General features: G+C 44.8%; 1 protein-coding gene across 1 annotated transcript; it reads right to left on the bottom strand.

Annotated features, from left to right (window-relative positions):
- Positions 1-298: 298 nt before the first annotated feature.
- Positions 299-23,786, bottom strand: anxa5b (annexin A5b). Its single transcript, XM_083765495.1, has 13 exons — positions 23,683-23,786; positions 23,348-23,398; positions 17,576-17,660; positions 17,321-17,415; positions 15,260-15,373; positions 11,669-11,759; positions 5,638-5,717; positions 5,362-5,412; positions 3,441-3,534; positions 2,489-2,584; positions 2,264-2,322; positions 1,367-1,489; positions 299-717 (listed from the first exon to the last, which is right to left on the bottom strand). Exons 2-13 carry the CDS (start codon positions 23,348-23,350, stop codon positions 655-657), a joined length of 954 nt encoding a protein of 317 aa, XP_083621621.1. The 5' UTR covers positions 23,351-23,398; positions 23,683-23,786; the 3' UTR covers positions 299-654.

The following is a 23,786-nucleotide window of genomic DNA, read 5'->3' as shown; positions in this document are numbered from 1 at the left end:
TTGTGTGACACTGGTGTGCAACTAAGGATGGATGTGGCTTGAGTTGATGGTGCATAACTGCTACATCCTTTTTTGGAAACGCCAGCAGCTTGGCATGGCGCCGATCATTTATTTTGAGCTGGCCAGTGTGTTCACGTGTGAAGATTGAGATGAGATAATATTTTCAACTCAGGCGTTTTTAGGCAAGCACTTTGGCGTTTTCAACTAGGAAAAAAAGCCCAGTGGACACACACACAGTACTCGCCCCTTGTCGATAAAACAGGGCAAAACAACTAAGCAGACAATAGAGACAACTGAGTTAATTTTAACATTTATTTATTGCTCCGTACTAGTTGTCATACAAGATGCATACAATGCACAATCATGTTTGTATTAAAAATGAATTACATATTATTAGTCATATTAATAATAGTGTGACCCAAAGCTGCTTCAAAACGTGGATATGAAAACAATATTAGCTACCTTTGGAATGGCTTTAAAATGTTAAATTGCCCTCTGAACCATCTCTGGCTCACAGCCAAGCTTTGCTATAATGATTCCAGACTTTCTATTGGCTCACATTCAGAACTCAGTGAGTGATTGACAGCCCCAAAGGGCCACTGAGAGAGAAAAGGCACTTCAGGTGTGGTCACTGTTGATTGTTCGTTGCCATGGTTACGCATCGTCACCGCCACAGAGATGGAGCATGGCCTTACGGTAGTCACCAGAGGTATCTCCCTGTAACACACACAACGCACACAACACACAACAAATTGTAGCATAAGGTAATAACATTTTATTAATTAAGATCTGTAGGCCTACATGATTTATATTGTGTGATTAATTTGCGTAAATCTTCGACTGCTGTGTCATGAGTATACATCCACACAGAACGCAAATATAAGGAGGTAAAGCAAGGTTGATATTCCAGAGGGAATTAAAGCATCAACCTGTATGAATACAGCACTTGCCCTGGAATGGATGACCGTGCAGGCGTATGCGAAGGCTAAAATATGTCATTTAGATGGCATCTTATGTAGACATAGCATTCTATAGTGTATAGTTTCATTGTACAGATATTCTACCGTTAGGTTCTTAGCTTAAGTTATTTATGATCCTTGATGACTTTCTACCTTATGTTGTTCTTGCTTACTGTATTACCTTATGTTGTTCTTGCTTACTGTATTACCTTGTGTTGATCTTGCTTGCTGTACACATACATGCACACCTGAGCTGTGTGTGTGTGTGTGTGTGTGTGTGTGTGTGTGTGTGTGTGTGTGTGTGTGTGTGTGTGTGTGTGTGTGTGTGTGTGTGTGTGTGTGTGTGTGTGTGTGTGTGTGTGTGTGTGTGTGTGTGTGTGTGTGTGTGTGTGTGCTCGCTCTCGTACCAAGATCATGGAATGCAGAGAGCAGGCAAACATCCTCCTGAACTCAGTCCTGATGTCCAACATGTCCACCTCGCTACGAGACACCATCACCCTGATGAGTGTCTGGTCCGTAGTACCCGCGCCCTGACACACAATCACAGTGGGTTTTAGTATTAAGTACATAAACATTGTATGACTTATATTATTATTATTATTATTATTATTAACATTGTTTGCAGTTTTTTATTAAGATGATGATGTTTTACTTCTTTCTGCGAGTTTGAGTCTTTAGCATACACAGCAGAATTCACAAGTGCTACACACTTTCCAATCACTGGTCATTATAAGCAGCGGGCCAGTTGGGATACATACTATATCAGTCAAGTCTGCACATTACTTTATGGTGTTGTATTTCTTTCTGTTGAGGTAATCCTGTGTTGAGACTGTCTGTCTTCAATAGCATTCAGTCTTGAAGCTACGTTCCATAAGTTTCACATCTCTCCAGACAGGGAAAGGTAATTGCAATGATGTCTAAACTACAATAAAGCTGGCAGCACGTAAGTGTCCAATTCTGCTTCAAATGACCACAATGACATTGTCATCCAATAGTCGCAAGCTATCTTGTGACTGTGGAGTTGATTAAAAAAAAATATCACTGAGGACAGTGGGCCACTGAGTGGCGCGCTACGAGCTATGAGCTTGTAGGTCCTACAAGCGCTACGAGCTTGTAGGTCCTACAAGCGCTACGAGTGTGTAGGTCTGCTATTTTAGTAAAAATCGTGAAAATATTTATTTCAGAAAACTGGAGGATTTAGAAGATTTTTTTAAATTTCGACATCAGGCCTAAATGGGTTAATACAGTTTTATGTTGATCTGGGTTTGACGTATTCATATAGTAGTTGTATCTTGTATACCTACCTTCATGGCATAATACAGAGTCTCAGCGAAATAGGCGGGAACACTCCTAGCACACTTCACTATGGGAGACAAGCAGAAAAACATTGGTACAAGTGACGAGCTGTGTGTGTGCGTGTGTGTGTGTGTGTGTGTGTGCGTGCGTGCGTGCGTGCGTGCGTGCGTGCGTGCGTGCGTGCGTGCGTGCGTGTGTGTGTGTGTGTGTGCGTGTGTGTGTGTGTTCCATACCCACGGCCAGTAGAAGGTCCTCCAGGTGTCCAGACGTCTCTCGCTTAATGCTCTCCTCCATTTCAAAACCTGACAGCTTCATGTAGGCAGCAAACACTGTGCACACACACACACACACATACACACACACACACACACACACACACACACACACACACACACACACACTTTGACCTGGGAACGATTCTGCAAATGTCTTCTAATAAATCCTGACTGTTTTCTTGAAAAAGCAGTTTTTCTATGTCAGTCGTTCTCAAACTATTTCATGTCACTTTTCACGATTCTTCAAAAATAGCAGACCTACAAGCTCGTAGCGCGCCACTCGGTGGCGTGCTATGACCTTGTAGATCTGCTATTTTTCAATAGCTAAAGCATAACATAATGCTAACACCAAAAGGTTCCCACTTCCCTACAGTTCCCACTTCCCACTTCCCACTTCCCACCCAAAATGGGTTAACATTGTTCCCATGAGGTAAATATTTAAAGATGACAAAACATGGCACTCAAATTGTGCCACAGTCGGCATTCAGCCGTCATACAACAGACCCGGTGTCACCACCAAAGCCGCGCCCCTTTTTGGGGACATTCCTTGAGTTTATATCATCATTTGATAGCACTATCCAATATAAATGAATTTTATTATTATATATCCGACAACCTGGAAATATTCGGAGAATTTCCATACCGAATTGATGATGTTTCGATAAGTATTCGTTGAGAACGAGAGATTTGTTTAACTCCAGCGTATCTTTTCAGACCGGCTGAGGTCACGTCAGATTGCTATCGCATTCCGTGCGTCTTGTTCTTTCTTTGAGTTAACTGTTCCTCTGTATGTATTGATTGATAAATACATTAGATACAACTTTACACTAAAAAGAGAGATTAAATAAATGCTCTGAATAGTTCAATGTTGTCGGAAATATAACCAGAAAAGAGATGCACACACACACACCTTTCCTCAGATGTTCGGCGCTCCGGTTGCCCAGGATTTTGATGAACTCCGTTTCATCAGTACCATACTTATCCTCCCCTGCCTTGAACAGAGTCTGAAAGCACAGAGACACACTTACTGTACACTAGTATTACACACCACATACAATGACAATTCTACTGTAGTATCTAGTCTACATTTTGTGGACTAGAGGTGTGGTAACACTTTATCTCCACTAGATGACGCCAAATCCTCATTTTACAGTAAAAATACATACCCAAACTTCTAATAACACATTAAAATGTCCACCTCAAATGTGTACACACACACACACACACACACACACCCTTCAGGCAACAGGCTCCAAGCCCAGTTATTACTGTATCATCACGACACACATGTGACAGTCACATACCCCTGGGCAAGCCTACTCAAAGACAGCATTAACAACAAAATACTCTAGTTCTCTCTCATAACGCAGTTATTATTACGAGCTGATATATGTAAACTGTGGGGGTGGGGGGGGGGGGGGGGGTTCTGGGTGACATAGAGACAAAACATTCACCCACCAATGCAAACACCTGGCTTCAAGTGCCTCAGGCTTGACCGGGCACTCAAATGAACCCAAGCTGCATGGTAGGCTACACATAACTAGTCCCAGGTTCTGTCACGGTGTCTTGTCTGTGTCCTTGTGTTGTGTCTGTGTCTGTGTCATTGTGAGTGGGCGTGTGTGTGGCTGACGGTGTCTTGTCTGTGTCCTTGTGTTGTGTTTGTGTCTGTGTCATTGTGAGTGGGCGTGTGTGCGTGTGGCTGTAGGCATGGCTCCAGCTTCCAGCTTGGCACACCTGTTTCTACAGTTCTACCTCACCTGCCATCAGCTCATCACCTCTAGGTCTAGAAAGCCCTCTTCTTCTCTCCACACGATGCCAGATCGTTTCTCAACCTCCCGCGTGTGTGGTAATTCTTCTTGCCAATGACTGTATATATAATGCTATTAATTCCTAGTGCCACAGTTAGTGCTTTCTTGAAACGTACTTTGTACTCCTCGTGATTTAGTCGATCCTTTCTCCTGTTCTTTAGTCAGTGACCATACTCGCCTGCCTAGTGCCTACCACCCCTCTACCACGCCACACCAACACCACCCAACTTCCCCAATTCCTCCTTTTTTAAATAAACACAGTTTGTGTTGTTTCTGCATTTGGGTCCCCCAGTTGTGCTAATCGTGACATGTTCTCAGTAGGTGGCATACCCGTTTCCTGTTCCAGTTCGTTTTCCCAAAGCTTTGTTTTATTGGCTCAGCAGGAGATTAGCCAATCAAACGAAGCTATGAGTAAATGAACGGGAACAACAAGACATGGGTATGCCACCCAGGGGTTGACACTAAGGTCTCAGAGGCACTTGCCCATCAGGCAAGTACAGGTCATGTTCAACTTGACCAACAGGTCTTGCCCACTTGCCCAGAAAGTTAATCGTCGATTATAAAAGTATAGTAAGTAAAGTAAAGTAAAGTTTTCTACTATACTGTATTACTGTTCAACACTTTTTGACTTTCTGGGGCTGTGCGATAAAAATAAATGCCTCAATTTGTATGCCAAATCCTCCACATAGCTACGAATATGGTTCACACTTATATTTTGTGTAGCAACAGTGAAAACAGCACATAGGTAAACTGCTCTTATTTTACATTCCACAGACCAGAAGACGGAGCGCTCTGGCCACGTTCAGGTTTTTAGACAGATATCTCATGTGTTTCTCAAACGAGCACTTGCCACCTGCCAGGGGCAACCCTTAGTGTCAACCCCTAGCTGCCACCCACTGGAAAACGTGGGACTACAGTTATGCACAGAGCCTGTTTTTCTGTAGGTACAGTAGGAAGCTGGGGAGGTTATTATGTCCTTGTAACAGTCGTTGATCTGTAAAACCATACAGGCATCTCACTCACCTGAGCGTCAGCTTCTATGTTTCCTTCCTGAATGCCCTGCTCCCTGCTGCCCTGAGGACGGATAGGAGATTACTGTGAGAGGAGACGAGAGGGGAGATGAGGGGAGGGGAGGGGATGAGAGGAGAGGAGAGGAGAGGAGAGGAGAGGAGAGGAGAGGAGAGGAGAGGAGAGGAGAGGAGAGGAGAGGAGAGGAGAGGAGAGGAGAGGAGAGGAGAGGAGAGGAGAGTTACAGGAGGAGAGGAGAGGAGAGGAGGTAAGGGAGGAGAAGAGACTCACTTGAAGCAGAATGACCAGCAATCTTTTGAAGTGACCGGAGGTGTCTCCAGAAATGTCCTCCTCCAGGTTGTCGTCGTACTCTGAGAGACACAGACACACAAACCAGGCTTTTAGTTTAGACACACATGCACAACTTTATATTCACAATGTGTGAACGATACCTTTTCTTCTGTGAGGGAGAGAAGATTGCACTTGAGCCAGACTGGGCACATTGAATTGCCTTGTAATAAATAATACATTATATTTATTATTTAACGCACTTTACATTTGAAACAAATCTCAAAGTGATACAAAGCAGGATAATACAAATAAAACGGACAAGATAAGAATAAAAACAATTAATGCACCTAAGCTAAAAGGTTAAAAAAGCACACAGGGCATTTAAAAGGTCCAGCTAGGAAAATGCCTTGTTAAAAAGGAAGGTCCCCTTATAAAGTGTCCACGGACTGTGGTGCTCTCAGGTGGTCGAGGAGGGCATTCCACAGCTGAGGAGCAGCTGAGCAGAAGGCCCCCATGGTGCGGAGCTTAGTCTTTTTGCATTAAAGTGTGTTTGAAGTCCCAGAGCGGAGGGAGCGGGTGGAGGTTCAATGAGTTCCTTTAGCGTTGCTGTGGATGCACTGATGGGTGAGGAGTCAGACCTTGTATTCTATCCTGAAGGAGACGGGAAGCCAGTGAAGGGAATGGAGTATGGGTGTGATACGTTCATGTTTTCGCACTCTCATCAGGATCCTAGCAGCACTGTTCTGAATGTACGGAAGCTTCTGGATGCTCTTGCTAGGGATCCCGATGAGAAGTGCGATGCAGTAGTCGAGCCTTGAGGAGACAAAGGCGTGAATGAGGTTTTGTTTAATATGGGAGTCGAAGGTCAGGTGGGGTGAGAGGTGGAGGTCCTGGGTGGAGAAGGTGATTGTCAGGATCTGCCTTCTGTGGGTTTTGTTTGGTGTTCCTGATTCTTATTTTGAAGTGATGCTTTGTGTTTCCTGTCCTACCTTGTAGTAGTTTCCTGCCTTGTCTCACCTTCCCTGATTTTTGGTTCTTTGTTTCACCTGTGTCTTGTTTTTCCCCAGCCAATCCTTGTGTTGATTTGATTTGAGTTCACCTGTGTCCTGTTAATCTTGTGCCTATTTAAGCCCTGTGTTTGGTTGTGTTCCCTGTTGGATTATTGTATTGTCACCTGAGTTCCAAGTCTATGTTTTGTTTGCTAGTGTTACTGCTATACTGCTTTACTAGGTCTTTGGTTGAATAAAGACTTCTAAGATCCCGACTTCCTTGCATTTGGGTCCTGCTTGAAAACCACCACCCTGACAGAATAATCCAACCACGTCGGACCCAGCGGGAAGATTTTTTATTCTTCAAGATGCCAGCAGTTTGGAGCAAGCCACTATGCCCAGGTCTGTCAGTGCTCACACCTGTGACACATGCCTGTACTCTGCCATCTCTGACTCCTGCCCATGCCTTGCCCACCCAGGGGCTCCACGTTCCTCACCCTGAGCGTTATGGAGGTATTCCTGAGACATGTGACTCTTTCCTTGCCCAGTGTTGGGCAGTTTTTGAGGACCAGGCACGTGCCTTCTCCACTGAACATTCCCGCCTGGCTTATGTGAGATACATGCTCACAGGAGAGGCCCTATCCTGGGCTATTGATGCATGGGAGGAGGAACAAAGGTTTTGCTCCAGCTACTCCTCTTTCACAACAGAGCTGAGAAGAGTTTTTGGTTCTCCAGTGTCCAGTGTACCCGAGCCCGTGCTGCCCAGCACCATCAAGCCTGTGCTGCCCAGCACCACCGAGCTGCCCAGCTTCACCGAGCTGCCCAGCTTCACCGAGCTGCCCAGCGTCACCGAGCTGCCCAGCGTCACCGAGCTGCCCAGCGTCACCGAGCTGCCCAGCGTCACCGAGCTGCCCAGCGTCACCGAGCTGCCCAGCGTCACCGAGCTGCCCAGCGCCACCGAGCTGCCCAGCGTCACCGAGCTGCCCAGCATCACCGAGCTGCCCAGCACCACCGAGCTGCCCAGCGTCACCGAGCTGCCCAGCTTCACCGAGCTGCCCAGCTTCACTGTGTCCAGTGCCGCTGACACTCTGCAGCCTTGCACTTCATTGGCCCTCCCTACACCTGCCTGTTCCGTAAAGTTCCCAGATCCTGTCTGTAATGACTCGGTACCCGTCTACCCTGAGCCGACTCCAGCCCAAGACCCATTTGAGGGGTCTCGTTTGGTCGTGTTCAGGGGAATCCGTGGGACCTCCAGAAGGGGGCGTGAGCGCCATGGCTCCCGATACCGCCAACGTTCCCTGTTGCCCAGCGTCCTGGATGCTTCGCTGCCCAGCGCCTTGGAGTCCTTGCTATCCAGTGCCCAGTGTGTGTCACTGCCCAGTGTTCAAGAGGCTCCACTGCTGCCCAGCGCTACAGTGACTCTGCCCCCAGTTTTGCCTAAGATTGTGTTGGCTGGTCCTGCCAACATCCTGTCTGTCCCCACCTGTAAGTCTGTGTCCTCGTCTGTTGACAGTTTGCCAGGAACCCTGTCCCTTTTCCCTGCTGACACCCCTGTTGAACATTCTGAACTGCCTCTGGTTGTCGCTGTTGTACCCAACCCAGTCTCCCCACAGCCTCCAGACCCTTGTTCTGCCATTTCAGTGTCCTCCCAGCCACCAGACCCTTGTTCTGCCATTTCACTGTTTCCACAGCCACCAGACCCTTGTTCTGCCATTTCAGTGTCCTCCCAGCCACCAGACCCTTGTTCTGTCCTCCCAGTGTCTCCACAGACACCGGATCCCTGTTCTGTCCTTCCAGTGTCCCCTCAGCCACCAGACTCCTGTTCTGACCTCCCAGTGTCCCCCCAGCCACCAGACCCTTGTTCTGTGCACCTATTGTCCCCACAGCCACCAGACCCTTGTTCTGCCCTCTCAGTGTCCCCTGAGCCACCAGACCCTTGCTCTGTCCTCCCAGTGTCCCCACTGACACCGGAACCCTGTTCTGTGCTCCCAGTGTTCCCTCAGCCACCAGACTCCTATTCTGTGCTCCTAGTGTCCCCACAGTGTTCTGTCCTCCCAGTGTTTCCCCAGCCTTGTGAGGCCTGTTGTGTTCTCCCAGTACCCCTTCGACCACCTGACCAATGTTCTTCTCCCCCTATGCCCCTGTCTCAGTGTCCACTACCCCAGTCCCTGTCTCCATGTCCTCCTGAGCCTTTGTCCCCATGCTCTACAGAGCCATTATGTCCCAGCCCTCTTCAGCCTCTTTGCCCTAGACCCAGCACTGCTCATCATAGTCCCATTTCTAGCCCTGTCCCTGGCCACCTTTCTTCCCCAGTTTTGCAGCCTTTCTCCCCTGTGTCCCAGTATGCCAGCCCCTTTGTTCCCCAAGCTACTTCCTCTTCCCAGCCTCCTCTGTTCCGTTCTGAAATGTCCTGCCCTTTGGTGGAGGGTTCGCTTGGTCTGCCTACTGCTCTCCCTTTCTGTGTGTCTGCCTGTCTCCCTCTCTGTGTGTCTGCTAGTTTGTCTGCTAGTCTTTTAGTCCGTCTGTCTACCCCCCAGTCCTCCTGTCTACCCTCTGACTTTCGTTCCCGCCTGATGTTGTGTGAGATCACCTGTTTGTCCGCTTGCCTGCCTGTGTGTCAGTTAATCTGTTTGTCTGTTGGTCTGTCTGAGTTGATGCCTGTCTGCTTGTCTATGTGCCTATCTGCATGTCTGTCAGTGTGTTTGCCCACTTCAATGTGATTCCGGTTGTATGGTTGTGCGTTCCGCTGTCTCTCTTTGTCTGTCCTGTGGAGTGTGGAATGTCTGTAGCCTGCAGTGTTTTCCTGGTTCTGGTAGTTTGTCAGCTTTTCACCTAGTTGTGTGTTGCCTGTTTGGATGTCTTTGCCTTTGTGTGCGTCTTCTTGATTGCTTGTGTGTGTGATTCCTACTCGGTCTTGTCTATTTTCTGCCCGTTTCTCGTCACCTTTTCCTTGCCAGTGTCCTCTATCCTTCTCTCTGTTCTGTATTGGTCAGTCTTCCCCAGCCCCTCTCCACCCTGCCTTAGTCCCCAGCCCCTGGCCCTTTGCTATAGTCCAGTTCTGTTTACGCCCTGCCCCCTCTGTCTTGCCCTGTCCCTCCAGTTCAGTCCTGTCCCTCAGTGCAGTGCCCTGGTCCCTCCTGTTTGTTGTTTTTTTGGTGCGTCTGGGGATCCGCCCCTTTGAAGGGGGGTATTGTCAGGATCTGCCTTCTGTGGGTTTTGTTTGGTGTTCCTGATTCTTATTTTGAAGTGATGCTTTGTGTTTCCTGTCCTACCTTGTAGTAGTTTCCTGCCTTGTCTCACCTTCCCTGATTTTTGGTTCTTTGTTTCACCTGTGTCTTGTTTTTCCCCAGCCAATCCTTGTGTTGATTTGATTTGAGTTCACCTGTGTCCTGTTAATCTTGTGCCTATTTAAGCCCTGTGTTTGGTTGTGTTCCCTGTTGGATTATTGTATTGTCACCTGAGTTCCAAGTCTATGTTTTGTTTGCTAGTGTTACTGCTATACTGCTTTACTAGGTCTTTGGTTGAATAAAGACTTCTAAGATCCCGACTTCCTTGCATTTGGGTCCTGCTTGAAAACCACCACCCTGACAGAATAGCCATTCTGTCAGGGTGGTGGTTTTCAAGCAGGACCCAAATGCAAGGAAGTCGGGATCTTAGAAGTCTTTATTCAACCAAAGACCTAGTAAAGCAGTATAGCAGTAACACTAGCAAACAAAACATAGACTTGGAACTCAGGTGACAATACAATAATCCAACAGGGAACACAACCAAACACAGGGCTTAAATAGGCACAAGATTAACAGGACACAGGTGAACTCAAATCAAATCAACACAAGGATTGGCTGGGGAAAAACAAGACACAGGTGAAACAAAGAACCAAAAATCAGGGAAGGTGAGACAAGGCAGGAAACTACTACAAGGTAGGACAGGAAACACAAAGCATCACTTCAAAATAAGAATCAGGAACACCAAACAAAACCCACAGAAGGCAGATCCTGACAGTGATGCTGGTTATTGGGGATGATTTGGCCTTCTCGTCGAAATGTGACTCATGTGAGAGTGTAAGGAGGTAACATAAATAGTTGTAGGCTGTACCTGAGGTAATGCCAGCTTGCCCACCGGCTAGAGCGCTCTCTATTCATAATTCATGCCTCGTCATGCCTCATCTCCATTTCATAATACAACTCATTCATGTGATTCCGAGGGTGAGGGAGACCGCTTGCATCCCAGATGCCTTTCTGATGGGTTTGATTGGCTGTCATTGTTCATACAATCACTCTGAAATTGATCCAAGCGATATCGTTCACAACAGTCATTGTGGTGTGGACTCTGCCACACCTTTTTGAACGTCATTGAAACCAATATCTGACATTCTACCACAGGTCGTTTCGAGGAAGCAATCTGATTGGTTGAAACAGCCTTCTAGACGTGGGTTAAACCAGCACCATTCACCACCTAATCAAAACAAAGAATTCAGCTGCTCTGTTCTCCCAGAGCGCTAGCAAACTCGGTGGCTAGGCTAGATAGTTTCTTGGGACATTTGTGGTCGTAGTGACTACATCTGTCATTAAAATAAAATATTATTTCAGCGATTTTCTTAGTTTTAAGGGTAACTGTGGTAGAATTGCAATATTACACTCGAGGGTGTGGTTTAACGTGATTATTGCCACTTCAGTGATGCTTGCGGAACTCGACTTGGTCTCGTTCCCTGTCGTGGCAATAATCACGTTAACCCACACCCTCTCGTGTAATATTGCTTAAGTGACACCCACTCTACATCGTTAGTGAATGAACATTACTTGCTTGTATCTTTCTGCATTCTTAAGCCTGATGAATCATTATCAGACAATGGTGTTATTTCTGAACTGTTGCTCTGGGACTTAACCTCATTGTTACTTAGAATGTAGGTATTTGATCTCTAGGAATCGTGTGTGTGTGTGTGTGTGTGTGTGTGTGTGTGTGTGTGTGTGTGTGTGTGTGTGTGTGTGTGTGTGTGTGTGTGTGTGTGTGTGTGTGTGTGTGTGTGTGTGTGTGTGTGTTACCCTCTCTGTAGGCAGCCACGATGTCTTTGACCTGCGCTGCTGTTCTGGAGGCCAGGATCTCCACCAGAATCTTCTCATCTGTCCCCGCCCCCTGCAAGACACAGTCACTTCATAAAGTACCCTACAGTACGTACCCCAAAAACATGGGTGGGGTCCAAAGATATGACACCACTAGTCAAGATACTTCTATTTTGCATCCGTTTAGAAAATATACTTTAATTCATTTTCAGAATATTGGTATGCCCTCCTTTTGCACAATGCATTGGAGCTGGCATACATGTACTCTGATGATGAACTAATGATGATCTGATGATCCATGCATGATTTGATAATGGGCCAAAGAGCTTCTTTTGGCGTCACAAGATGCTTTCTCAGTGTCCAAGAGCTCCCAATAAATGTTCCATGGGGATGAGGTTGAGGTCAGGTGACTGTGGAGGGAAGTTCATGACCAGCGCGAAACGTTATATTGTGACGCTTTGGAGAGATTCAGTATGCTGCATTCTGCATTGATCACTACTGTTAGGCAGCAGCGACGCACGTTGTCCGACATTACAAACCCCAACACTAAATCTAACCCTAACTCTAACCCTAAGCTCAGTCTTAACCAGCCATGTAAGTCCCCTAACCTCAAAACAGTTTTAACCAGCCATGTAAGTCCCTGTGACTGTGTGACCACACCCTGTCACTGTTCATGTTTTGCTCATTACATGCCTGTCAGTAGCGCGCACTGGTTAGGTAGGGTATGGACAAACAAAACAACAAATCCCCATCAACTCTCTGTATATTTCTGTTCAGCTATCAAACATGTTCAATGGGTTCTGTGGAATAGGTGGAAGCCCAGCTGAGCACCTACTGGGCCAAACCAACTCCTGTCTGTGGATAGGGATAGCATTTGTCATGAGGGACACTGGACTCTAAAAAGAGGACTTTGGAAAAACTAAAGACTTGAGAAAGAAAAGATCTACAAGCTTAAATTAATTGAGGTGTATAAAAATGCAGATTTGACATGTTGTGGATCATGTTAAGTTAATGTTAACCCCTATCAATTGGTCCTGTCTGGTGGGAGGGGCCATGGGGGGTATATAGCTGCAGAGAATTGGTATTCCAGTCAGTCTGCTGGTGTTGGACAAGAAGGTCTCAGTCTCTGAGGAGGTGATGTTTTGATTTATCATTTTATAACCATGGTTGAAATGCATTTTTGGATCCAGATATGTTGATTTATTATAATGGTGTTTGATTTGCTTTATATTAAGGCCTGATTTATAAATACTTGATTATATTATATATAATTTAAAATGATTGCTTTGATTTACATATCTATAAAATGAAATACTTGGTTTTGAATATATATTTTATTTTCTATTACAGATGTTTCGGTCTCCTCTGTATTTGGTTTTTGTCACATCTTGCACTTGGGGAAAATAAACAACTCTTAAACTCTGCCCAACTGCGTTGCCTCGCCATCCTTGTGTTCATATTACCCTCGCCTAAGACAGGGGTGTGACAGTCCCCTAACCTCAGATCAGTTTTAACCAGCCATGTAAGTCCCCTAACCTCAGATCAGTTTTAACCAGCCATGTAAGTCCCCTAACCTCAGATCAGTTTTAACCAGCCATGTAAGTCCCCTAACCTCATATCAGTTTTAACCAGCCATGTAAGTCCCCTAACCTCAGATCAGTTTTAACCAGCCATGTAAGTCCCCTAACCTCAGATCAGTTTTAACCAGCCATGTTAGTCCCCTAACCTCATATTAGTTTTAACCAGCCATGTAAGTCCCCTAACCTCATATTAGTTTTAACCAGCCATGTTAGTCCCCTAACCTCATATTAGTTCTAACCAGCCATGTTAGTCCCCTAACCTCAGATCAGTTTTAACCAGCCATGTAAGTCCCCTAACCTCATATTAGTTCTAACCAGCCATGTTAGTCCCCTAACCTCAGATCAGTTTTAACCAGCCATGTAAGTCCCCTAACCTCATATCAGTTTTAACCAGCCATGTAAGTGTCCTAACCTCAGTAGTTCTAACCAGCCATGTTAGTCCCCTAACCTCATAATAGTTTTAACCAGCCATGTAAGTCCCCTAACCTCATATTAGTTTTAACCAGCCATGTAAGTCCCCTAACCTCATATCAGTGTTAAACAGGCATGTAAGTCCAATGCGTGTCTCATCGCTGGTAGCCGTGATCAATACAGAATGCAGCTGAGATCCGGTAGGTCGGTAGCCGCGTCTGCTCTGATTAAACGTGATTCAGTCTTTTTCAATGCATTGATGGCATTCGAAACGGGTGCACCAGTCCACGGACTCCTCTTGTCGTCTTAGGTCTTGCTTTCTCCGTCTACGAGAGCCATTAGCGATTATAAGAAACTGGATCAGTTGTAATGTATACAAAGCATTTGATCAGGCAGATCAAATGTGACCACACCCAAAGATCAATACACGAAGCACAAGCTTCGTACCGAAAATAGCAAATCCACAAACTTTTAATGATCTGCTATTTTCTGTGCGTGCAACAAAGCATAAATCAGGCTTTAGTTCCCTGAGAAAAAAAAAGCAATTCCATCAAAGATACTGAATTAGCTAAATAAAGAACGCAAGACTCCAATCAGCAAAAGAATACTGTCAAAAGAAGGCTGTCTGGTAGTGGAGGGGAATCCCGTCCAAAAGCTCCCACAACTGCAATTCACAGTGGATTAGTGGAAAGAATCCCATTGAATAAAGAGACAAACTGGAGAGAAAATGACAATCACATAATGATGACTTGTAGTGCTTTTCCAAGAGCTCACACTGTGAGCTTGCCACTCATTGAAGTACCACTCCTCTCTACATGCTACATGGATGGATAATGACCCCTTTGCACATACTACTTGAAAACCTAACGTCACCTGACCTAAATGCTGCATTTTGCCTCTATCCAATGCACATTACATTCACACACAGACGGCAGAGGGAACAGACCTGCTCACCAGGAGCAGTTAGGGGTTCAGTGTGTTGCTTAATTGATTGATTACTTTATTGAAAATACATTCAAAAGGATAGAGTCACAAGAAAGCCGGCAGGCTTGTTTCCGTTGTGGTCCTCTTGGGTTAAAGGGGATGCTCAAGGACATTTCGACACTAACGCAGGGGGATGGAACCAGGAACCTTCTGCTTCTGGAGTGGCTGCCCTACCTCCTGAGCCACCGCTGCTCCCTCAAACCCAAGACTGTTTATCGGAAACTGAGAAAGCTTTGAAGCATCCTGTGACGTCACAAGAAGCCATTTGGAACCTTGTCAAATCATGCAGGGATCATCAGGTTTAATGGAGTCTATTCCAGCTCTGCATGCTCTCATTACAGCAAAAACAATTTGTAAAAAGAAATATTTTAAACAATGTATTACATTGAACTGAAATTTTAGGCCAATAAAGGTCTATTTGCATTCGAAACAAATGCTACAGTGTGCCTGTGTGTTTGTGAGTAAGTGAGTGTCCCCCTACAAACATGTACAATACGATCCAGTCTGAAGAAACCACCATCTTGCAAACTTACATGGCCAATAAACGTGATTCTGATTTGACAGATCTCATCAAATGCTGCACCTACAACTGCAGTACCTTAATGGCATCACGGAGTAAGGTGACATCTTGGTTGAGAGGTGTGGTCATCAGTGCAACGACGAGGGTCTCGAACTTCCCCCCCAACTCAGACTTCAGGTCGTCGATCAGATCCTGAGAGAGAGAGAGAGAGAGAGAGAGTTATTGAGTATATGATGAATATGAGATTCCATAATTCTGCAATATTACATGCCCTTGTGTTCTAGAGTTGAGTAGACCTATTTTTGGTGATTAGCACTATAGGGTGTCGGCCTTCTCAGGGTGATATATCCTGGAGGCGAATTCCGGTGGCTAGCCTATCTGTATAACAAAGGAGTTTGTTGACATGAAGAAAACAGACGGGTTGATCAAAGACTTTGGTTTTACATATGCAATAAATGTCGACACCCCACGCCAATGTACAGTGCTTAAGTAGTGACCAAGAATACAATCATTTGGTCAGTTGGGGCGCAAGCCTTGTGTGGAGACGTCAGCCACTCTGCTGGCTGGCGTGAGTCTGTCTATGCTGTAAGCTGTACTTCGTTGAAATAAACAACTCATGGAACATCGAATCTCGTCTGTCTGCCTTGCACATTTTCTCCTCTGTATGGTATAAAATATCCCTGGTTCGATCCCTGGTTTCGGCACCATCTGATGTATATTTTATACCATACAGAGGAGAAAATGTGCAAGGCAGACAGACGAGATTCGCCCCAACTGACCAAATGATTGTATTCTTGGTCACTACTTAAGCACTGTACATTGGCGTGGGGTGTCGACATTTATTGCATATGTAAAACCAAAGTCTTTGATCAACCCGTCTGTTTTCTTCATGTCAACAAACTCCTTTGTTATACAGATAGGCTAGCCACCGGAATTCGGCTCCAGGATATACTGTATCACCCTGAGAAGGCCGACACCCTAGGTGCTAATCACCAAAAATAGGTCTACTCAACTCTAGAACACAAGGGCATGTAATATTGCAGAATTATGGAATCTCATATTCATCATATACTTTATCAAACGCAGCTCGCGGAGTCAGTTCAGTCAGTCAACCTCAAGGGGGGTTCTTGCCATGCTCAAAGGCTCATTCTATACTCAAGGGGTTAACATGCTGCATTACTATGTGGGCGTATAAGTGTGTGCAAGTCTCACACGTCATTCGCCGATGCGGCAGTCAGCTGACCAATTGGGCAGGCTACTTAAGCTCACTAGACTCCATGCTCTTCCGCCTTCCTCTGCTCATGGTTCCCGGTTGTATGTGATGTTTTCTCCCACCACCACCCCAGCACCACCGGTGGGCTCTGCTATTTATGCTCCCCATGGGGGGGTTATTGTATATCTATCTCCCTGCTCTTATGTTTTATGATGTTGCTTATTCATGCCGAGCACGGAGAAATCCAGCAGAGCCGAACGCCAAGTCAAATATCATATGCACACTTGTTACTCATTCTGCAATAAATATTGTTTAATCTATTCATGAGTTGTCTGACTGAAATATTTTATATTACAGCTTTTATACTGAACAGCTACAAGGATAACTCCAAAAGGTGGAGAAAAGATGCTCAGCAGACTAAAACAAAGAAGAATGGAGCTTTTTGTGGAGTTCGTAGACTAGCTATTTTCAGTGTGCCTCGTTGGAATTTGGCACGCAACTAAGTTAGTTTAAATAAGTCCGTTTAAATCATCTGAGACAAAGCTGTGTGCGTGTGTGTGTTGGGAGGGATTGGGGAAAACACATCTGGCTAAACGAACTTGCTAACCACAGAATATCACTTGTCGTCTCTTTGTTATTCACCGTTTTCATTATTACTACATTGCTTGTCATTCACGTATTATTGTTAGGATGCATGTATGTGATTCCCTTGTTGTACTGTAATGTTGACTCGTTTTATGTTATATGTATGCTTTGGCAATGTAAAACAAATTGTATCATGCCAGCAGCCAATAAAGCATTTTTAATTAGAATTGGAGATTGGGAGAGAGAAACAGAGCGATGGAGAGAGACGCACACAGACAGGGAGGGAGAGAGAAATTGTGTGTGTGTGTGTGTGTGTGTGTGTGTGTGTGTGTGTGTCCTACTTTTCCATGCAGGGTCTTGTAGGCCGCCTTGATCTTCTGTCTCTGGTCGTTGCTGCGGGCCGTCAACAGCTGCAAGATGGCGTCCTCGTCCGTCCCTGCGGCAGTGACCAGTCATGGTTACGCAACCGAGCCCGCCAGTGTTTATCAACGTTAACATTCCCACAAGATGCAGCCATTATTACACACAGGCAGGTGAGCTCACAGGATATTTAGATTTCCTCCACACACACACACACACACACACACACATCTCACCCAGTCCTTTCATGGCCTTGAACAGGATCTCGGCATCGTCGTTGGCGCTGAAGTTGGCGCTGGCTTTAACGGTCCCTCTGCTGGCCTGGTTACGAAAACAACAAAAACAACAACGTACATGAGCAGAGGAAGAAGAGAGAGGAGGTGACGGTGTTGTTTGAAATGTCATCGAACCCATACATAGATTACAAAAACAACCACAACCAGGTTCCCCAGAGTCTGTATGGGTGTATTGCAGGGTAGTAATCACACTCGTCATGCAGTGGGAGAAGATCTAAATGTGACCTCCCAGATGACAGGATGCTTTGTTGGGTTTAAATGATAACCTTGGCAGTGCTGTTTGCACTCACTGAGTAAACACAGCTGTGGCCGTATAGCCAGTGGCAAGGTACGACAGGGGCACGTGAATTTGAATAAGGCAGCAGCGTTTTTATGGCGGATACAACTTTACGGTCCGGAAACAAATAAGTTGATAAAATATTACATTGTGTGATCATACTGCTATACTGCTATTAGTACTACTGCTGCTATAATTTTCTGGTAAAAATGCTTAATAGAATATTAGGTAAAAATAATGTTTTCCTGTGAAAGATAATTTCAAAGGTTTTTCTTTTAAATAACATGGTATGAAGTTTCCTCTTTGCAGATGTGTGTAAAATGAAGAAGCATCCGTTGGCTGGGCCTTATCAATCCTTGGAGACACTGACTGTAATTATAACATAATTACCTTGATGTAGATAAAGCGGTCATACTGAGTGACACATGCATGCACACACAGGGAGAGAGAGGCAGACACGCACAAACAATTTCCCCCTACCCTCATTCCATGAACAACAGACATGTCACGTCCTGGGTCTGTTCCCTGTACTTTCCCTGTTTGGCCACTAGGCTGTGCATGCTCAACCCTTCTCCCCTGGTCCACAGGTGCGAGCTGTTGGCCAAATGACCTAGTTGGCCAGAGCCTATTTAAGACAGTTTGTGAGTGCTCTCTGTGTTGGTTCATTGTATATTCAGGGTGCTCGTTTCCAGGTCCCCGTGTTGTGTTTATTCGCCCTGTGAGGTGTACCTCGTTTTGCATTACGATTTAAATTTAGTAATGTATTCGTTATCCTGTCCCCTTGGTCTCATGCTTTGAAATGAATTCTGCATTTGTAGGGTCCAAAACACCTGGCACCCATACTATACCCAGCATTTGTACACAACAGGATCAATATAGCTAGAGTACAATTTATTTAAAATTACAATTAAGACAGCACACTAATCCAGACAGAGGGACTTGAGTTGGATAAAGTGCCATGGATGACTCTTTTAGTGTAGGCTGTTGTAGTCAGCTGTCTAATGTTGAAATGCTTCTGCAATGTCCTGTTGCAACATACAGTGGATCTGTCATGGATGTAGACAGAGTCCAACCCAAGTGCAGAGTAACAACAAACAAGAATAGATGTTAAGTATTTCATAAAGAATAAGGCAGATCTTACACTTAAGTTGTAGGCAGGAATCAGGCAATTGCAAAATGACAATGTAGTCAAAACAGGAATCCACAGACAGGCCATGATATCAAACTATGAACTGACAATGAGAGTTTGTAGAGTCCAGTTTTATAGGAGCAGGTTGATTGCTCGATTTTTCAAAAATAGCAGACCTACAAACTCGTAGCGCGCCACTCGGTGGCACGCTATGAGCTTGTAGATCTGCTATTTTTCAATAGCTAAAGCATAACATAATGCTAACCCCAAAAGGGGTTCCCACCCAGAATGGGTTAAGTACTTTAATTAAACTAACCGCTCTGCACCAAATCTCTATTCTTGGCAAATGTTCCCTCAGAATAGGGATGCTAGGTTGTAAGTGGCTGATGCTGCAACTCCTGTCTTCTATGAAGCAAATGTCTTCTATGAACCTCTTATGTCGTTGCTGTTACAAAAATAAATAAGAATAGTGACAATAGCCAGATAGATCTGCTATTTTCACTATTTGTGTGACACTCTTGTATGTCATTTACGAGGGAAAAATCACACCTGTGTGAACTGAGTGTTGCAAGACCCCTCTCCCCCTCTCTCATTCTCTCTCTCTCTCTCTCTCTCTCTCTCTCTCTCTCTCTCATTAGCAGGCAACAGTGCAGCACTATCTCTCTCACTCTGTTTCTGGCACAACAGCGCCCCTACTGGTACTCATAGTCATACTGGTGCTCATAGTCACATAGGTGAACACAGACATTGCTGTTCCTTGGAGTGGTTGCACCAACAACACAAGAGATACAAGGTATCTGACTGGCAACAACGACACAATAAAGTCATGCATTGCTGAATCCGATGTTGAAGCACATTGTTAGCACCTGATTCGTGATGATTCTTTAATTGTTCCTTGTCTACAACACTATTGGATTGTATGGCTAAGACATCCATATTGTGAACCTGATGCCCTGGTCCAGTGTTTACCCTGAGCACGCTGAATCGATTACCAGCAGATTCCCCTTGGCAATTCAATTGAATATTCCACTCACACAGTGGACAAAGAAGAGACATACCGTAAGGCACATCATCACATTGTGTTCCATCGATTGAATTCCAACGCAAAATTGCTCCTCGTTAAAACACTCATTCCAGAGAGTGACACTATAGTCCAGAGTCTGAGTCTAAGCATGAGAACAATCCTATAGTGTACTATAAGTTTGAGAACCACGGCTGTGTTTATAGAGGAAACCCACCGGCATGTCTCTGGAATGGGACAGAACCAACGGAATAGAAACGGCCTTGCAAGGGATGTTTGTATAGTTCTCTGTCTTCCAGTTCCAGCATGGCCTCCTCCCGCCTGCCTGTGTTACCATTGGTAAATACTTTCAAAAGAAAATGCCTAATTTTCTGTGCTGTGGAATGTGCAGTCTCTCTATCACTATCGCTATATATCTCTGCATGTCTATCTCACTCTTGGTCTGTCGGTTTCTCTCTCCCAATGCCCAGAACTAGAACGCTATAACAACTATAATTTTGTTTATCAAGATTTGGTATGTCAAAATGTCCACATGATCTATCTCTCTCTCTCACACACACATGCACATGTGCGTGCACAATCTCTGTATCCCCCCCCCCTCCCCCCCTCCCGCTCATGGTCACACCCAGACAGAGTCAGCACCACGAGCCATGGCAGATCTAATCAAGGTGCTGAGACAGGAGGCATTTAGAAAGAGACAAAAAGAACATTCGCCTGGAATTGACCCCAAAAACATGGCGGAATGTGAAATGTCTCCATTGGAATGTCCCTCTTATAGAACAGCTCAGGACCTCTATTCAGGGCTACAGTATGTGTCATCATGTCCTGGATTACAAGTTCAGGCATGACTGACACACGTGTGCATGTTTACACTCACACAATACTTTCATATATAAACACATACTACATGATTACAGACATTCAGTACACTTGCTTGCTTACATGTGTGCAGATACACACTCACACACTGGTTTGTATTCCTGTAGCTGTTGCGAGGATTGATTTATTCTGTCTGTCTGTCTGTCTGTCTAACCCTAGGTTCTGTCCATGGGCGGAGCATGAGGGGGTTCAGGGTTTTTTTTTTTTTTTTTTAACATAACTTCTGGCTTCTGACTGTAGTTTGTAATCATCTCTCTTATCATGATATGATGACTCGCTGTATGGCTGTAGTGCATGTGTGTGAGCTGCTGTACTACCTAAATAACTCATTTTTAGGGGTTAGGGCATTGTAAAAACGCTAAAATAATAAAATAAAGGTAAATTTGTGTCGTTGGCCAAGCAGTCACACCCCCAGGCGTCAATTTCAAGCTCCGCCTATGGTCTGGTCCCCTAAGCCTAAACATTTTCTCTTTAAATCACTCTCAAAAAGTGAAGTTAAATGTGCTCACTGCCTCACTCCCCCTCAACTTTCTCTGCTTGTGAGAACATTTGGTTCTCATAAGTACAGTAGTACCGGAGTACGCACACACACAGGGGTGTGTGTGTGTGTGTGTGTGTGTGTGTGTGTGTGTGTGTGTGTGTGTGTGTGTGTGTGTGTGTGCGTGCGTGCGCAGGTGGGAGGGCTTACAGTGGATAACAATCCGTTGGCCCACAACAAAGAAGTAGATAGTTCTCTTTACATTATTACAACATGACTTCTTTGCTTTACGACCAATCGTGTGGTTGCTTTTATGTTGTCATGGAAACAAACAACCCTCATAAATCCATGCACACATACTGGACTTCCTCAACCTGCTAAAGAAATGAGGGAAGTGGCTGTCCGTTCTGTACGGTCAAGAGATTTATATATATATATATATATATATATAACAGTGATTCTGATGGACCTCCATTTGACACCATTGTTTAATCTCTGGGACTGTAAAATACAGGGAAGTTATGTAATTTGGACCTGAACCCGGGTCTCCTGTACTCTTAAGTGCTTACATTTTTTCCACTGAGTAAAAGTGGTAAAATTGGTGATACTGTTGTAGCTAACTGTTGCCAATGAATAAAGAATTCTATTCTATTCTGTGAGAAGAGTGAAGTCACTCATTTAACAGTTGCTCTAGTCTGACCACACCCTATTGTACGTATGAGGAAGCCGCCCACTCCGCAGTTCATTCATAGCCAAAGTTATAACACTTTATAACAGTGTTTCCCCAAAACACTGGGTTTGGGACCCATTTTTGAGTAGATTATTATCATTAATATCACGATGCATTGTGAGCGTAATTGTAGATCTGCTATTTTCAGTCGAGAACACATTGGAATTTGGGCAGCTGCATGTGTCCGATTTACATAACAATGCCAGGATGATGAGCACAATGTGTGTGTAGCCATAGGCCGTTTTTGATACTGTCATAACTCCGCCTTGTCTTGTGACTGCTAGAGAAGCTAACATTCCCCTTTAAAGAGACATACTTTAAAACTGCAGAAACCACTAGAGGTGGGGACGATGGAAAAGAGAGAGAGAGAGAGAGAGAGAGAGAGAGAGAGAGAGAGGGGGAGAGGGAGAGGGAGAGGGAGAGGGAGAGGGAGAGGGAGAGGGAGAGAGGGAGAGAGAGAGAGGGAGGGAGAGAGGGAGGGAGGGGGAGGCCCACCCGACTGGAATAAAGCCACATGAGTCATATAGACCAAACTTCCCAACTTCCCCAAATGCAGCCCCCCTCTCTCTCTCTCTGCCTCCTAAACGAGTGCACCCCCCCCCCACACACACACACACACACACGCGCAGGCATGCACAGAAACACACACAAGCACACACACAGTCACACACCCACCCACACACACACACACACACACACACACACACACACACACACACACACTTGACTTTAAAAACGGGAAAGGTGTTAATAAAATAAAATCACTGCTTGATGTTCAGATTTCGTTTTGCATTAGCCTAGATGAGCTTAATTGTCTGTTTGCGTTGCCTAACTTGCCTATACTTATACAGGTTATATTAAAGTTTTGGATTGCTTGCTATTATGAGTAGGCTAATGAAAAGTAATTTAAATATAAACTACAGCTTTTTCATTTGTGAAAAGTGAATTAAAATGTATTTGAATGTCCACATTTTTCTACACCCTTAACGTACGTTTAATGTGGACTCGGAGTACAGTGGGCGTTGTCTTGGATTTATTTCAGAGTGTGAGTCAGACATTTGCATAAGTAACGGAAAGTGAAATTGATGAATTTTAGCGAGACTTTTATAGGCTACAATAAATACAATAATGGTAAAATGTCGTAAAGTATTTGAAAGCTCAGTGAATTAGGTAGAATTAGCTTACTTAGGCTACTTACCATTTTGACAGTCTTGGGGTTTCTTTATTTCGGGAGCTAGAGAAAAATAGTCTGCATGAGAAAAGGAAAAAGTAACAAGTTGTAAAAGGGGAGAAAAATGCAGTTGCAGAACATTTCCCTGTGCGAACAAACTTTTCAATAAAAAGGCTGATCTTTTTTTCTCTTTTTTTTTTTTACCGGCAAGCCAGACAGTCTGCCTTGTCAAATCCGTACAGTCAGTATTTTTAGTACGCAGGTATAAACACTATCCCGTCACTTTAGTTTACAAGTGAAAAGTGAACAGTGGAAAGTATAAGTGCTAAAGTCACCCAGAAGTCTATAGAAGTTGAACATACCTTATAAATGAAGTTTCTCTGTCAACAAGGCGCGGTGGAGCAGGAGAGGAGAGGCGCAGAAAGAGAGAAGAGAGAAAAAGATACGGGCAGGCAGGCAGGCAGCA

The sequence above is a fragment of the Protomyctophum parallelum genome (assembly GCF_964188405.1).
Source record: "Protomyctophum parallelum genome assembly, chromosome: 5".
NCBI lineage: Eukaryota > Metazoa > Chordata > Actinopteri > Myctophiformes > Myctophidae > Protomyctophum > Protomyctophum parallelum.
Note: the sequence above shows the minus strand (reverse complement) of the source record. Positions and strands in the feature narration are given on the sequence as shown.

What these genes read in the sequence shown, in the direction of transcription:
- anxa5b (XM_083765495.1), bottom strand. An exon ending in CAAGGCCATGAAAGGACTGG is followed by an intron (nt 17,416 to 17,575) that starts GTGAGATGTGTG and finishes TCACTGCCGCAG; the next exon opens with GGACGGACGAGGACGCCATC. An exon ending in ACATAGAAGCTGACGCTCAG is followed by an intron (nt 3,535 to 5,361) that starts GTGAGTGAGATG and finishes CTGTGCTTTCAG; the next exon opens with ACTCTGTTCAAGGCAGGGGA.